Source organism: Medicago truncatula, chromosome 3 (genome assembly GCF_003473485.1).
Source record: "Medicago truncatula cultivar Jemalong A17 chromosome 3, MtrunA17r5.0-ANR, whole genome shotgun sequence".
Classification (NCBI taxonomy): Eukaryota; Viridiplantae; Streptophyta; class Magnoliopsida; order Fabales; family Fabaceae; genus Medicago; species Medicago truncatula.
Window position 1 is genome coordinate 3,943,494 of NC_053044.1, and position 16,772 is coordinate 3,960,265.

A 16,772-nucleotide genomic window follows, 5' to 3' on the forward strand; every position below is an offset into this window, starting at 1 on the left:
GTTTGATTTGTAAAACTGTTTCAGGGACAGAACATACTGGAGACAAGAGACATGACAAAACCTGAAATTTTTGTCCCTCACCAAACCACAGCACAACTTTTTGTCCTACGTACAAGTTTTCTAAAACACCAAAATAGCATTTTGTCCCCCAAAAATCATATAAAACAAGAAATTATTCAATACCATAAAAACTTGTCATGTGTTGTTATGCCTTGTGCCGTTCTGCATTGTACTGTTATGTTCAGTACTTACTGTTTTGCAAACCAAAGCACCCTCGGTCTCATCAATTTGATTCTCTCTTCATCGTTGTCTCACTCAAACTCTTTCTAACTCATCTCTCGCGTGCCCTCCAAATTACTAACCTCCAAATTACTAATTTTGTTCTCTTTCGGATTATATAATCCAAACAATTTCCATGATTTATCAGAATTTATAATTTGAATCATAAAAAGTAAAAATTCATAAAACACATTCAAATCACTCTGGTTCCTCACTGGTTCCTCATTTGACCAATTCATGGTTAAACTGATGAATGCCATCTGAGATTTTGAACCAACAAAATCTAAATTGTCTTGTTGTCAAGCTCAACCAAAACTATTCAAAGGTTAAAAATCGAAGGAATTATTTAGGTCCGCAAATACCTCTTTATACAACTATTCAACCAAAACAAATGTTAACCAACTGATTGGTTATATAACATTTTGACAAATAAAAAAATGGCATAAAACTGAAGCACCAACTACTAATTCCTTCTAGAATCAACCCATTAAATGCTCTCAGTAGAAAACCATGTGAAAAACAACACACTTCAGAGTTGGAACATTTAGGAGCTCACATAAGCCAAAAAAATTGATCACTGATAAAAACTTTGATCATGCGTGAACTTGGTCAGATTGCGACACCAACTTTTGGTTCAGATGCAGAAACATCGGCAAACACGGGGTGGAGGACATGACCTTCCTTAGGCTCAACATGCACCCACTTGCGACCAGTCAGCTTGTTGCGTTCAAACTTCACCCATCCCTCTTTCAAAGCAAAAAGAGTATGATCTTTCCCCAATCCAACATAGTTTCCTGGATGAAAACGAGTACCACGTTGCCTAACAATGATGTTTCCAGGTATTACCCTCTGCATAACAACAAAAATAAGAAAGAGTCTCTTCATGGTGAATAAAATGAATCATGTTCAGAAAGTCCAGGTTCAGTCCTCTCCCACTAATTGCATGTCATAAACTTGAAGCATAAATCTCTTACCTCTCCACCAAATTTCTTCACTCCAAGGTTCTTAGGTTTTGAATCGCGTCCATTTTTTGTGGACCCAGCTGTCTTTTTGGTAGCCCAACGGCGGAAAACTAGACTCAACCCCTCTCCAGAAACATCTAAAATAATGAGTTTAAAAAGTCATTAGTCTAGCTTGCTTCTGAAAGTCATGATACAAATAGCCAACATAGGATCATTAAGGTATACCGGCAGTGCTTCTGTAGACAGGAACATTTGTCACAAGTTCCTTGATATTCAATCTTCTGCACAACGATGATGCAAAATTCATGCTGTTTTTCTGCGATAATGACAATCCCTGAAACACAAAATAGTACAACAGCGTTGGAAAAAAAAATCAAATACTCAGAAAGTTAATCAATGATGTCCTTTCAAACAACATATTGAAGCAATTGTGGTCATGGCAGTTCATTCACCCGTGATCATTACAGGGTATTTCTATATTTAATAAGACCAGAAATTATAATTAAGATAAGATGTCTCATAAAAAAATAAAGGTTGTTTTGAAAAATAAAAACCATTCATGAACATTAACCTTAAATGCTATCAATAAACTCTACAGCAAAAGCCCCTCAGACTTGGAAAGTTATGAAAAAAATGGCTAACCCAATAACTGATCCTACAACCGCCACTGTTGAAACCAATGAAGCAAATGATTGAGCCAATAATATCATCCAGATAAACGGAAAATACCAAAAAGTTCAAATCCATATCTAATAACATTGATTCATTGTATAGGAACTATGTAAAATGAGTGATGGAAAAAAAATATTAACATATACTTGAAGCGTTCATGATGTTCTGGTCTGTATATCAAAGACAAGCTGGATCAGAAACCACCATATATTACTCAAAAATAACCAACCGAGGCAGAGACTTAAGTGTAAAAGTACATACAAGTTCATAAAAAAAAATTGGATTAGTCGGTGCGAATTTCGGTGGACTTGTCCATACAGAGCTTTGCTCTAGCTTCTAAATGCTCCCCACAAGTTGACAGTGGGATTGGACCCCTCAGATTAGTCGGTCCTTGAACCGGATACCGAATTTTAAAAAAAGTGTAGAAGTACAAGTTCAAAGAACAGCTGAAAATGGGAAGTTGAAAGAACTGAGAAGAACTAAAAGTCCACTATCAAGTAACCTTGAAAGCCCCGTGCAAATTTGGAGTACTATGCAATCTGGAAAAACTTTTGGAAGAATGTATCTCTAGCAAATGCAAATCCCCTTTCTTCGTGTTGTCAGCACAAATCAAAGAAAACAACATGGAGAAATAGATTCAATTGCACTAGGCTCCCATTTGGATTGAATTATCTGAGCTTATGAAAAATAGCTTAGCTTTTATGTTAATTCATAAGTTCTCATTAATGAAAAGTGTATCATCATATGTTGTTTTTTCATAAACTACCTTGACAAGCTTATGAACAAAACATAAAAGCTTATTTTTTTGCATAAGCTCGATAATAAGCCAATCCAAATGGGCCCTGTCTTAGACATTAAAAAATCTGGTACCTTCCCATCTCTCCTACATCCTCTCTCACGGTTTCATGTCAATCTGATAACATAAGACTTGTTTATAGAAGGCACATTATTATAAGTTCTTTTCATTCTGAACATATTTTCTGACTCATTATTTATCAAAACAAAAAAAATAATATTTCTTTCACTCACTATCTTCTTGAAGCCTAATTTATTTTGGTACTCTACCATGGCTAAAGAATATTTCTAGGCCTTCCTATGCCTCTAATGAAATTGATTTCATTATCCTCCATCTGATTTACTCTCCTAACTATAGAATCTACAAGTCTTCTCTCTACATGCCAAAACCATCTAAGCCAAGTTTCTATTATTTTTTCTACAATACGTGCGACCCTAACTTTCTCTAATCTTACCACATGTCATTTACACAAACAATGTGTTAGGACTTAAGCCCATGAGGAGAGCCCAACCCAAAAGACTAGTCCAAATGGTGGGAGAGCCTCGTAGCTTAAGTACCACATCAAGCATTTAAATCTACTCGATGTGAGACTCCTAACACAATGCCTAAAAACCAAACAGCAGAAGTATCAAAACTCTTTTAAAAACAGATCAAGCTTTATAAAAACCCACATTCAACTTTGAAATTATAAAAACGATATAACAGTTAACTGAATAGACACAAAGCAACTAATTAATCAATCAAAATGATAGAGAGAAAAAAAAAGAATGCATAGATACGTAGCTTAGAAAAATAGTATGTGACAAACATTTTGAAGTAAAAGCCGTTGTGGCATTTTATCAAACATATAATGTGCACAAGATGCAAATTAAGGAAGATAAGGCTAATCATAATTTTTTTAGGGAAGATGCAAATAGAACAGTGTAGAATGAAAGTGAAAGCACCAATTTGAGATTTGAAGAGTTAAGGTTTATACCAGAAGAGGGAAAACCATAAAATTGATCAAATGAACCTTTTAATACACAAAAGAGATAAATGAAGAAGGATGATGAAGAGAGCTTACCGATGAGAGAAGAGGAAGAAAGCGACGGTGACGAAAAGATAGCCGCAGCGGTGTTGGCTGTTCTCCGGCGGGGGAACTGATTTCCTGGGTTTTCACTTGAAATGAAAAGAGGATCAAGGAAATGGCGTGAATTTCTATAGCTTATTATATATATATATATATATATATATATATATATATATATATTTTCTTTTTAAATTCTATAGCTATTATCTATCTACGGTACTAGAATAAAAAAATACTCATAATCATCATATTAATGTTTTTTTACAAGATATTAGTTTCATTTATAGTTTAATCGTGGTGGATTGATTGTCAAAAACAATTTTACATATGACTGATCAAAATATTTTCAATTGTCACGTCAATTAAAATTAGAGCAATAATTTAATTGATATGACAATTTAAAAATGTTTTGATCGGTCGTGCTGTGCAAAATTGTTTTGGGCTGTCAACCCACCACCATTAAACTCTTTTATTTACTTGTTTAAAAAAACTCTTTTATTTAATTTGACTATTTATAATTTTTTTTTTTTGTTGATGGGTATATAATGTCATTTTCTAAGATAAAAAAAATTAATTTATTCATTTTTATAAAAAAAATATTTTTCTAGTTATCACTTCCAAATGCCTTCATCAAATCATGTATTGAGGCTACTGATGTTCCCTTTTAATTCGCTTCAACAGTTTACCATAGATGGTTTTTCGTCTCCGATGTTTTTCCCAGCAGACGGTCTACCAAATACGTAGAAATTTCTCATAATATGTAACTGTGAGAATCTAACATTCCTTCCTCATGAATACTTGGACAATTACACATCACTTGAGGAATTGAAAATATCTTATAGCTATAATTCAATGATATCATTTAACTTGGGTGCTCTCCCTGTTCTCAAGAGTCTGTTTATTGAGGGCTGTAGAAATTTGAAATCGATATCAATTGCAGAAAATGCATTAGAAAAGAGTCTTTCATATCTTAGAAGCATTAAAATATGGGACTATAATGAACTGGAGTCATTTCCTTCAGGTGGATTGGCGACTTCAAACCTTGTTTATATTGCATTGTGGAAGTGTGAAAAGCTTTATTCACTGCCAGAAGCAATGAACAGTCTAAAGCTAGCCTTCAAGAAATGGAAATTAATAATCTACCAAATCTTCGTAGATGATTTGCCTAGCAGTTTACATGAGCTGACTGTTGGCTCTGTTGGAGGGATTATGTGGAATACTGAGCAAAATTGGGAACAACTCACTTGTCTTTTTGTGTTGCAAATTAACGGTAATGATACGGTGAACTCGTTGATGGTGCCATTGCTACCTGCATCTCTCATGACACTATGCATTTGTGGTCTTATTAATACAAGCATCGATGGGAAGTGGCTTCAACATCTCACTTCTCTCCAAAAACTTTGAGATTGTTAACGCTCCCAAACTCATGTCCATTACTTGAAGCAAGTTTGCGGAGGAAGCGAGGGAAGAAGTGGTGTAAAATTGCTCACGTGCCTGCCATAATTATTGATGACGAACTGATCACATAAGTTTCATGTCTAGGTGAGTCTTTGAGATATTTCTCTAGTTTATTAATTCAATGAATATCATTTATGCATTTCCACATTTTGTGTTTATCTAACTGTCTTGACTTAATATGTTTGCTCCTGTTTGTCAATTAGAACTATTTCCTTGAAGAAGGTTCCTTTCGAGCAGAAGTAAAATTAGTCATTTCGAGGGCGCGCGAGAGATGAGTAAGGTAGGGAAAGATATTCGAAAAAAACTCAACTTTTTTTTAATGCCTACTTAAGACTAGGTGTGGACACGGGGCGGGTTCGGACCCATAATAGCAACCTAGTCCAAACCAAATGTTGAGACATATGTCCCAATTCTACCTCAAAGTGATGTGTGGCTGGTGCGGGTTTGGGTTTATGAATTCTTTAGGTCTACGAACGATTATATTTAGGTTAGACCATATTTGACCCAAACTGACATTGTCAACCCAATTGAAATTTTTAATTTTTTTTATCAAACTTACTGTGTTTTTTTATTATAAAAATGGTGCCAAAATCTACCAAGTTGAAAACTCTTTAATTTATCTTGATTTTTAACTTATTTTGCGAAATCGTCTATGAATAAAAATTGAAGTAGGTGTTTGAAATTAAAAATGTATCAATTGTTGATTAACTTTCAAATTATCAAACATAACAATGAAATTTAAATTTATACTAGATTAAAACTGAAATTTTAAAATCATCTTTACCAATGTAAATATTAAAAATTTAATACAGTCATCTAGATGGGGAAAGAAAAGTCATTATAATTCAACTATGTAACAGATGTAGGTGTATGCATTATACAAGTTAATTCACAATGGGGCACCATCGCACCATGAAAAACAAGATATTTGATAAACTATAATTTTATCAACAAACTAGATAAAATAAACATGATAAAATACTTACATCATCCAAAGTAAAATGGATCATGATGCTTTAAGATTCAAAGCAAATTTGCAACTTAACATCATCCATAGACAACATTGGCATGCTTAATTAAAGCTGCAGATGCAAAAACGGTAAACCACAAACATGAAAACGGTGAAAATATTGAATCAATTTCAAACCACAAGACATTGAGCAAGAATACCTATGTATTTTCAACAAATGTGAACGCACAAATTCACTCAAATTAAACTTTTGGTTCTACATAATCACAATTAGATGATATCAGTTCTAAAGTTTTAACCAATAACCTATTTGACATATAATCCTTAGTATTTTTAAAAAAAAAATGTACCAATGATTCAAGTGTCAACCAAGTTTTCTCCAAATCAGCTAAGAATTTTTTTTTATAGAAAACTTTTTATGGTATGACACTTATTGAATATTATCAATATAACCAAGAAAAGATTAATGAATTATTTTCATTTTAAATAATTGGACAAACAACACTAACTTTTTTTAGTGTGAACGTGTATCTTAAATTCTAAAACAAGGGACAAAACCTAATAATTTTTTTTAGTCTAAATATGTACCTTCATTCTGCAGCAGATCATGGAGGGCAAAGATGTGAATCATGAAACAAAAAACAAAAACAAAAACAAATAGTAAAAAACCCTAAATCAAGAAATAAAATAAATAGTAGACATTAAGAACAGAAGATTTTACCTTTAGATTTGTAACATATGCAGAGTAGAGATGTGAATCATGAAACAAGAAACAAAAGCAAATGGTCAGAAACCCTAAATCGAAAAAAAAATTAGAAAAAAAAATGACAAACATTAAAAGCAGAAGATATGACCTTTGATTTGAGCGTAGTTACACATAGAGAGAGTCAACAAGATGAATGAAAGATCGAGATCTGGGTTCGAAATTGTTTCTACGTAGATCGAGTGAGTCGTGAGGGCTAGATGTGGTGGTGAGTGCGAGTTAAACAACGACGATGACTGAAGGTTCTACGATTGTGTTCGTGACTCAGAGTGAGATAGAGCTTGAAGACCAGCCTCCATGTTTTTGTTAGTGAAGTGAGAGAATCTAAGGAGGCAAGGCAACAAGATCGAGTTTGAGCGAATGAATGGGTTATGCAAACCCTAAAAATCAAAACGCAAGCGTTTAACATCAAAACGACGTCGCTTGATATACCATATACATGGAGGTTTGGTTATCCGCAATCTAAATCTTTCCACTCGAACTTGCCTTCAACTTGCTGACTCGTGACCACCCGTTTCGCTCTTTTTCAGTTACTCGTAGGTTGAGTCGTCGTGTGTTTGTCCAACTCTATTTAAGACTTGGACATCAAGTTTTAATCAATAAAAAAAAACTATTTAATCAAAGTCTAGTGAGAATCAACCTACTTTTACTTGTTTTTGACTTAAAACAATTAGGGTTAAAATTAGGGTTTAATTATTTAATCCCTGATGAAGAAAACCTTTCCCACCACCAACCACCGCACCACCACCCGGCATGACTCTTATCTCCGCCGTCAACCACCGTGGCGAGCTGACCATCACTGGAACCCCAGATTCCAATCCAACCACCTCTATTATCGCCCCCGCCTCCCCTATTTCATCGTCAACCTCCGCCTCACCCACCGCCTTAACCTCCGCCGTGAAGAGATCGAGACCCTGATCGCCGATTGCAAACCAAATCCTGACAAATTTTCATTCCAACCAAACGAAAGCATCACTGCTTCTCTCAATTTCAATAACGGAACAGATGCGATCAGCGCCGTCGTTTGGTTCTGGGAATCACGTTTATCAGAATGCCGTCACGAATTATCGCCCGAGTTCATCGAAATGAACTCCGACAATTCCAAACACGGAGACGAACTCAAAGCTCGTCTCCGAAGCGTATTCATGAGCCATGTGAAAGAACTAATGGAAGGAAAAGAAATAAACCGTTGGATAAAAGAATGGGATCGTTTATCAAAAGAGATTAAAGAAGTTAATAGCTTATTAGGTAAACCTTTTCCAGTTAGGGTTCAAGATGAGAATATTGATAGAAAAAAAATGCTTGATGGTGAAAAAAATTTGGTTGAGAAAAGATTAAAGGAATTTGAATATGCTATGGAGAATATTTTGATGTATTTAGAAGAAAATAATAATAATAATGATGATGATGATGATGTTAATGTGATTAGGTTTGGTGAAAGGTTTGATTGGGAGAAGATTTGTAATTTTATTGTTAGGGAAAGGAGGAGACTTGAAGATGGTTTGCCTATTTATGCTTATAGGAAGGAAATTCTTCAGCAAATATATCATCAACAGGTACCTTATATTTCTTCTATACAAGCTTGAAAAAGTAGTAATTTTTTAAGATGGTACTGGCCCCATTTGGATTGATCTTATTTTGAGCTTATGAAAAATAGCTTATGCAAATAAATAAGTTTTTATATTAATTCATAAGTTAGAACTAACAAAAACTTTACCTTCTTAAGTTGTTTTTTCATAAACTACCTTAACTAGATTATGAATAATAAATAAAAGCTAATTTATTTACATAAGCTGTTTTGTATAAGCTCAATCCAAACATGACCTAAGCCATTTTAGTGTTTAAATGTGTAAGATATTTTTTAAGGGTGTCTTTGATTCGCAAAACAATGAAAACGGGACATAAATGACAGTACTAAACTATGAATTGTATTGTGCATAGATAGTTAGATAGAGATAATATTTTTCTATTTTTTATTTTGGAACATAAAATACCTATTTTTCTATTTTTGATAGTTTGTTATCTAGAAAAAATTGTCCCATGGTTTAGTAAGGACAAAACAATTCATGTTTATGTCAAGTCCCTTGTTACCTGTTTTGTCTAGTTCCATGACTAGTTCCTAAATAAAAAAGGGCAAGGAGAAAAAGTTGTCAAGTTCAGTTTGTTTTCTAGCAAATCAAACGCACCCTAATGTATCAAGAGTATAATAAACATGTTCCCAAGTGTCTTTTTAGTTAGTCATGTTGCTCCTTTTGTTAGCGTCACATGTGTTTAATTGTTGGTCAATTTCGTCCATAAAATTACAAACAAAAGAGATACATAATGTATCTGCACATTTGATACATTGAAGGTTTAAAATAGTCCTTTCTCAGGCAAATGCTAACATTAACATAAGGAACATGTTAGTAAACTAAATGCTATGTAAATATTATCATGAAATTCATGCATTTAATTCCTTGAAATTTATGCATTCTATTTTTAGATTCTTATATGAATCCACTTAGTGGGATAAGGCTTGTCGTCGTCGTCGTCGTTGTTGTATATGACCCAATTTTTATAGGTTTGATAAGTCATCATTGGGGTAGGTCAATCATGTATGAACTCAAAAAGTACTATATAATTGAAGACTCCTTTTGACTCGACTTAATTTGGTATTAAAGACTATTTTAAAATTAAAGCTAAAAATAAGAGAGGTAATTATAAATTATTAAAAAGCTCAGGGGCTTAATTATAAATTTGTAGAGTAATTTAATTTTTTTTAAAGACTTTCTTGTGTAGTGTTCATTGGAAGAGATGCAAGTTTTACAAATTTGAAAATTTAATTTTGCTCTTTGCCGGTTTATACTATTGATTATGTTGATATTTAGAGATCTTGTTGTTCTTGTTCATCTGATTAGTGTATGCATGTACAGATAACAGTGTTGATTGGAGAGACAGGTTCTGGGAAGAGTACTCAATTAGTGCAGTTTCTTGCTGATTCGGGTGTTGGGGCCAATGAGTCAATTGTGTGCACTCAGCCTCGCAGGATTGCTGCAAAATCATTGGCTGAAAGGGTCCGGGAAGAAAGTGGTGGATGTTATGAAGACAGTTCAATCAAGTGTTATTCTTCATTTTCATCTTGGAACAAGTTCGATTCCAGGATAATCTTCATGACAGATCATTGTTTATTGCAGCACTACATGAGTGATAAAAATTTTACTGGGATTTCGTGTATTATAGTGGACGAGGCTCATGAAAGGAGTATAAATACTGATTTACTGTTGGCATTGATAAAGAATTTACTTTCTAAGAGGGTTGAAATGCGGCTTATCATCATGTCTGCCACAGCTGATGCAAAGCAGTTATCTGATTACTTCTATGGTTGTGGAATTTTTCGTGTGCCAGGGAGAAACTTCCCTGTGGAGGTGAGATATGTTCCATCTGAATATGAAGGACGATCTCATTCTTCTGTTGTGGACCCTTATGTTTCCGATGTTGTTAAAATGGCAACTGAAATTCATAGAACAGAGAAAGAAGGAACTATTCTTGCCTTTCTTACATCACAGTTAGATGTAGAATGGGCTTGTGAAAAGTTTGAAGCCCCCTCTGCAGTAGCTTTGCCCTTGCATGGAAAACTTTCGTCTGAAGAGCAATTTCATATTTTCAAGAACTATCCTGGAAAAAGAAAAGTGATATTTTCAACGAATGTCGCAGAGACATCACTTACAATTCCTGGTGTTAAGTATGTGATAGATTCTGGATTGGTTAAAGATAGTCGTTTTGATCCTAGCAGTGGGATGAATGTACTTAAGGTTTGCTGGATCAGCCAGAGTTCTGCTAAGCAACGGGCTGGTCGTGCTGGGAGGACCGAGCCTGGTAGATGCTATAGACTGTACTCAGAAGCTGATTATCAGTCTATGGAAACAAATCAAGATCCCGAAATTCGAAGAGTTCATCTTGGCGTAGCAGTTTTGAAGATCCTTGCTTTAGGGGTGAAGAATGTCCAGGATTTCGATTTTGTGGATGCTCCATCCACTAGCTCTATTGAGAGGGCAATCGGGAATCTAATTCAATTAGGAGCCATTAAACTCAACAATGATGTTTATGAATTAACTCCTGAAGGTAGGCGCTTAGCAAGAATGGAGATTGAACCTAGGCTTGGTAAACTCATTCTTGGTTGTTTCCAATATACCTTGGGTAGGGAAGGCATTGCCCTAGCTGCCATGATGGCCAATGCTAGAAGCGTATTTTGCAGAGTTGGTAATGAAGGTGATAAGCAAAAATCTGATTGTCAGAAAGTGCAATTTTGCCATTGCGAGGGTGACCTTTTTACTCTTCTCTCTGTGTACATGGAATGGGAAGTCCAGCCTCAAAATTGGAAGAATAAATGGTGTTGGGAAAACAGCATCAATGCCAAATCTATGAGGAGATGCCAAAACACATTTTTGGAGTTAGAATCTTGCCTAGAGAGTGAACTTGGCCTTGTTGTTCCAAGTTACTGGCGCTGGGACCCTCATAACCCTTCTATTCACGATAAGAACATGAAAAAGGCTATACTGTCCTCACTTTCTGAAAATGTAGCCATGTACTCTGGACGCAATCAACTTGGTTACATAGTAGCTCAAACGGAGAAACATGTTCAACTACATCCATCTTGTTCCTTGCTTGTATTTTCCCAGAGGCCTAGTTGGGTGGTTTTTTATGAGCTTCGTTCAGAGTCTAATGAATATTTGTTCTGTGTGAGTGCTGTTGACTTTCAATCATTATACAGCCTTAAACCTCCTCCCTTGTTTGATGTATCCAAGATGGAAGAGCAGAAGTTGCAAACAAAGACGCTGGTTGGTTTTGGCAAACATGTTCTCAAGAGATTTTGTGGGAAAGGAAATTTGCTCGGTCATGTTTCTCGTATTAGGAAAGCTTGTATGGATGAAAGAATATTTGTTGACGTGAATTTTGACGAGAACCACATTCAGTTGTATGCCTGTTCCAATGATATGAATACAGCTAGTAAGCTGGTGAATGATGTTTTACAATATGAGAAGAAGAGGTTACACACTGAATGTATGGAAAAATGTTTGTATCATGGGTTTGGTTCCTCATCACCCGTGGCTATGTTTGGCTCTGGTGCTGAGATAAAGCATTTGGAACTTGAGAAGCTTCCCTTGAGTGTTGATGTGTTTCACCCAAACGTAAATGCAATTGACGAAATGGAGCTCCTGATGTTTTTTGAGAAAAATACTTCTGGTTGTATATGTGACATGCAAAAGTTCACAGGCATGGTGAAAGATGTTGAGGATAAAGCAAAATGGGGCAAGATAACATTTATGACCTCCAATGCTGCCAAAAGAGCTGCTGAGCTGGATGGAGAAGAGTTTTGTGGTTCGCCCCTAAAAATAGTTCATTCACAGTCAGCTATGGGAGGGGATACAACATTTTCATTTCCTGCAGTTGAAGCAAGAATTTCTTGGCTTCGTAGGCCTATCAAAGCAGTTGGCATAATCAAATGTGATAAAAATGACGTGGATTTCATCATTAGAGATTTTGAAAACCTCATCGTAGATGGAAGAAGGTATGTTCGTTGTGCTCCCAGTGATAAGTATTTGGACAACATTCTTATAACTGGGCTTGACAAAGAGGTTCCTGAGACTAAAATTTTGGATATACTAAGATCTGCTACTAGTAGAAGGATTCTAGATTTTTTCTTTAAGAGAGGAGACGCTGTTGAAAATCCACCATGCAGTATGATTGCAGAGACAATATTAAAAGAAATCTCCCCCTTAATGCCCAAAAAAAAACCTCACATTAGTTCTTGCCGTGTTCAGGTGTTTCCACCTAAGCCGAAGGATTATTCGATGAATGCTTTAATTCATTTTGATGGAAGATTACATTTAGAAGCAGCAAAAGCTTTGGAGAAAATTGATGGAAAGGTGTTGCCCGGATTTCATTCTTGGCAGAAGATAAAGACCCAGCGTTTGTTTCACAGCACCTTGATATTTTCTCCTCCAGTGTATCATGTGATTAAGGGACAACTGGAAAAAGTGCTGGCACGTTTCAACAATTTAGAAGGTATTTCGTTACAATGCTTCTTTTCTTTTGTAGATGCTTGTAATTCATCTATTGATGCCTTTTCAAAAGTCAAGCCTTCTATTTACACACACGGCGGCACCTTAACATGTACCCCAAAAGTGTTGATTTTCGCAATGCCTATTGTTCATTTGCGAGTGTATATATATATATATATATATATAAAATTAATTAATTGTTGTAGCTTAACTTTAGCAGTATGTTTTCATTCTCCTTCCCCCATCCCAAATAAATAACAGGTTTGGAAAAACTGAAAGGAAAAGAGTAGGAGTGTTTTTTGTTGTTGTTGTTGGTCCCCTTGTTTTACTTGTATCTTAGTAGTTACTGCATTTAAATGTATGATCTTGGATTTAAGGCAGTCTTTGTTTAAGCTTAAAATAATTTAAGGTAGTGTATAAAGTTATTTTTATTTTATAAATTAATGTATAGTGAAAATTATTATGTGTTAATTACATTTTTACAACTGTATAGACCATCTATTATCAGCCATTTAATACCTCTTATTTATTTATTTTTTTGTTTGACAATTGTAACATTGACTAGATTAGTTATTATGTTAAATTTTACAAACTGGCCATTCATGGTTTGTTGGAATCCTATTTTTATTGTGAGACATTCAATGGCATTATAATCTTATTACTATTTTACCGCTGACACTGATTGGTCTTCTTATTAGGTCTTGAGTGGAAACTAGACATAACTCCTAATGGCTCCCACCGAGTGAAAATAACAGCCAATGCCACAAAGACGGTGGCAGAAGGTAGGAGACTTCTGGAAGAACTGTGGAGAGGGAAAGTCATTGTCCACGACAACCTCACCCCTGCCACTCTACAGCCCATATTGTCCAAAGATGGTTCTAGTCTTACAAGCTCAATACAGAAAGCGACTTCAACTTACATTCAATTTGATAGGCGCAACATGAAGTTACGGATATTTGGTTCGCCGGACAAGATTGCTTTGGCTGAGAAAAAGTTAATTCAATCTCTCTTGTCCCTCCATGACGAAAAACAGTCAGTAATCTGTCTGAGTGGAAGGGACCTACCTTCTGATTTTATGAAGCAAGTGGTTAAGAATTTCGGGCCAGATCTTCATGGACTAAAAGAGAAGGTACCCGGGGCAGATCTTAGGCTTAACACACGCAACCGGACAATCCTTTGTCATGGTAACTCGGAGTTGAAATCAAGAGTGGAGGAAATAACTTTTGAGATTGCACGTTTAAGCAATCCTTCAAGCGAGAGATTTGACACTGGACCTAGTTGCCCAATTTGCTTGTGTGAGGTTGAGGATGGATATCAGCTTGAAGGTTGTGGTCATTTGTTCTGCCAGTCATGTATGGTGGAGCAGTGTGAATCTGCTATAAAAAACCAAGGCAGTTTCCCAATACGTTGTGCTCATCAGGGCTGTGGAAATCATATTTTGCTTGTAGATTTCAGAACTCTCCTGTCAAATGATAAGTTGGAAGAACTTTTCAGGGCTTCTTTGGGAGCTTTTGTAGCCTCAAGTTCAGGAACCTATAGGTTTTGTCCATCTCCTGACTGCCCCTCAATCTATAGAGTTGCAGATCCCGACACAGCTAGTGCGCCATTTGTTTGTGGGGCATGTTATTCAGAGACTTGTACCAGGTGCCATATAGAGTATCATCCGTACGTTTCATGTGAGAGATACCGACAATTCAAGGATGACCCGGATTCTTCTCTGAGGGATTGGTGCAAAGGGAAAGAACAAGTTAAGAATTGCCCGGCATGTGGGCATGTAATTGAGAAGGTAGATGGGTGCAATCACATTGAGTGCAAGTGTGGAAAACATATTTGCTGGGTTTGCTTAGAGTTCTTTACAACCAGCGGTGAATGTTATAGCCATATGGATACTATACACTTGGGCGTAGATTAAATTGCCATTTCATTTACATATGAAAATTAGGTATTTCTTGAGAAAATTGAAGATTAAATATGAAAAAGCATATATACCAAGCTTCTTTTGCAATTAACTGTTGCAGGTATTTCTTGAGAAAATTGAAATATGTGAAAGAAAAGCAATGGGCAAGTGTTAGCCATGAATCAGGTATGCACATTGTGCTTTTCATTTCCAATCTTTATCAAATTAATTGGAATCTGTTTTGCTTTGGCTATTTTGGTATTAACTATAAGCATTGTATTAGTTTTCCTTTTGTTAGGTGAATTGCTCCGTTGGATTTTATGCTTAGCGTTTGGCCTCTTTGTGGGGTTCTTTCTTTTTGTTTATTCATAAACAAAGCATGGCTAGAATCAAAGCCATAAATTGAAGGTAAAATAGAAACCTCATTTCTAAACTACAAGTCTTCTTAAATTTTGATTATTGTTAACAAACAAACCGAAAACTAAAGATACTTTAGGAACCTTCTTTTGATGGTTTGCTTGTGTTTTTATCATTCATTTCAGTACACTGCAAATCTGGCCGGGAATGAGATTTCGATATTGCCTCTACCTGCATTTCATGTTGTCAATGGAAGCTCACATGAACGAAACAAGTTGGAAATGCAAGTAATTTAAGATGTCATGACTTTTTCAACTTTAAGCTGGCAATACATCAAACAATAGAAATGTTGTTTCACTTTTAAGACCTATTGAAGCAAAGTTCAAAGTGGAACAAATTTGACAATACAGGGATATGTTTTATATGATTAAAATATATTGGCAGGTCGCATATACTGTAAAATGAATGAAAAATGAGTTTTTATTTTAACGGGATCAAAATAAAAAATGAGAATATTTACTGGCACGAAAAACATTTATCTCTAATGTTTAATTATAAAATTGTGAGGGTGATTCATTACACACAATTTTCAAAGATTTTATTTCTACTTTTAGTTTTTTAATTTTGTGGATGTCATTCAAACAACATCATCTTGAAGCAACCCACTTATATTGAATCCTACAATTTTACCTTATATATTAATATTTAATTATATTTGACTTTATTACAACTTAAGAAGACTCCAACCATTTTCTATGCAAAAACTCTCATTTTCAAGTGACATGTTGGCGAACGCAACTAAAAAAGTAGCCATAGCTTTAAGGGTGCAAATTAGCATCTTCCTTTCATCGACCTTTTTACATTGAATTTTATTGTTTCTTCACTATATCCATCAAAGTAAGTTAAATATGACAACATATAAAAACAACAAATTAGTGTTCACATTTGCTACTTTTTTGTTTCATTGACTTTAGATCAACTCTCAGCGTCAATTAGAGGGACTATGCTCAATATGACAGCAACCTTTATAAGTTATCAATATATTTGACTTCACACATAAACAACCTTTGCTTGAAGGAAACATAGTTTTCTTGATTTTCTTTTTAACCAATTTATTTGACTTCACACATAAACAATCTATATTTTCAAAACCTATGTCCATTTGTGTTTACTTTTGCTATTTTTTTATGAGTAAATACCAATTTGGTCCTTAAATTTGTAGGATAGTATCAACTTAGTCCTTCACATTATCAATATTCTAAAATGTTCCCTAAAAATTGCAAAAATATTAATAATGATATTATGTTGGTATGTCAAAGATAAATTTGAAACTAAGTGAATAATCTCTAGAATGCATATGTTAACATATTCAGATAGAGAGATTAACTTGTTTGACATCTTGCAATTCAAGAAATCATTTTAGAATATTGATAATGTGAGGAGCTAGGATGAAACATGCTAGAATTTCATGGACCAACTTAATATTTTTATTATTTTTATTTGTTGAC

The 16,772-nt window shown here is 34.9% G+C and overlaps 2 protein-coding genes and 1 long non-coding RNA gene across 3 annotated transcripts; 1 reads left to right on the forward strand and 2 right to left on the reverse strand.

Moving 5' to 3' along the window:
• Nucleotides 1-597: 597 nt before the first annotated feature.
• Nucleotides 598-3,905, reverse strand: LOC11420362 (50S ribosomal protein L27). Its single transcript, XM_003598415.4, has 4 exons — nt 3,773-3,905; nt 1,467-1,575; nt 1,254-1,378; nt 598-1,128 (listed from the first exon to the last, which is right to left on the reverse strand). The coding sequence occupies exons 2-4, from the start codon at nt 1,546-1,548 to the stop codon at nt 889-891; spliced, it is 447 nt and encodes a 148-aa protein (XP_003598463.1). The 5' UTR covers nt 1,549-1,575; nt 3,773-3,905; the 3' UTR covers nt 598-888.
• A 2,160-nt stretch (nt 3,906-6,065) lies between these two features.
• LOC112419958 (uncharacterized) lies at nt 6,066-7,639 on the reverse strand. The gene is made up of 3 exons (XR_003010124.2): nt 6,928-7,639; nt 6,795-6,801; nt 6,066-6,318 (listed from the first exon to the last, which is right to left on the reverse strand). It is a non-coding gene; the product is annotated as an uncharacterized lncRNA (long non-coding RNA).
• LOC11423024 (ATP-dependent RNA helicase DEAH11, chloroplastic) lies at nt 7,605-15,734 on the forward strand. Its single transcript, XM_003598417.4, has 5 exons — nt 7,605-8,525; nt 9,882-13,014; nt 13,709-15,093; nt 15,191-15,315; nt 15,450-15,734. The coding sequence occupies exons 1-3, from the start codon at nt 7,677-7,679 to the stop codon at nt 14,920-14,922; spliced, it is 5,196 nt and encodes a 1,731-aa protein (XP_003598465.2). The 5' UTR covers nt 7,605-7,676; the 3' UTR covers nt 14,923-15,093; nt 15,191-15,315; nt 15,450-15,734.
• The last annotated feature ends 1,038 nt before the right edge of the window (nt 15,735-16,772 follow it).

Excerpts from the sequence above, each read along its gene's own strand:
- LOC11420362 (XM_003598415.4), bottom strand. The coding sequence starts at position 1,548 with ATGAATTTTGCATCATCGTTGTGCAGAAGATTGAATATCAAGGAACTT. Across the intron at positions 1,379-1,466 it reads TGTCTACAGAAGCACTGCCG|ATGTTTCTGGAGAGGGGTTG; the intron begins GTATACCTTAAT and ends TCATTATTTTAG. Across the intron at positions 1,129-1,253 it reads TGAAGAAATTTGGTGGAGAG|AGGGTAATACCTGGAAACAT; the intron begins GTAAGAGATTTA and ends GTTGTTATGCAG.
- LOC11423024 (XM_003598417.4), top strand. The coding sequence starts at position 7,677 with ATGAAGAAAACCTTTCCCACCACCAACCACCGCACCACCACCCGGCAT. Across the intron at positions 8,526-9,881 it reads AGCAAATATATCATCAACAG|ATAACAGTGTTGATTGGAGA; the intron begins GTACCTTATATT and ends ATGCATGTACAG. Across the intron at positions 13,015-13,708 it reads ACGTTTCAACAATTTAGAAG|GTCTTGAGTGGAAACTAGAC; the intron begins GTATTTCGTTAC and ends TCTTCTTATTAG.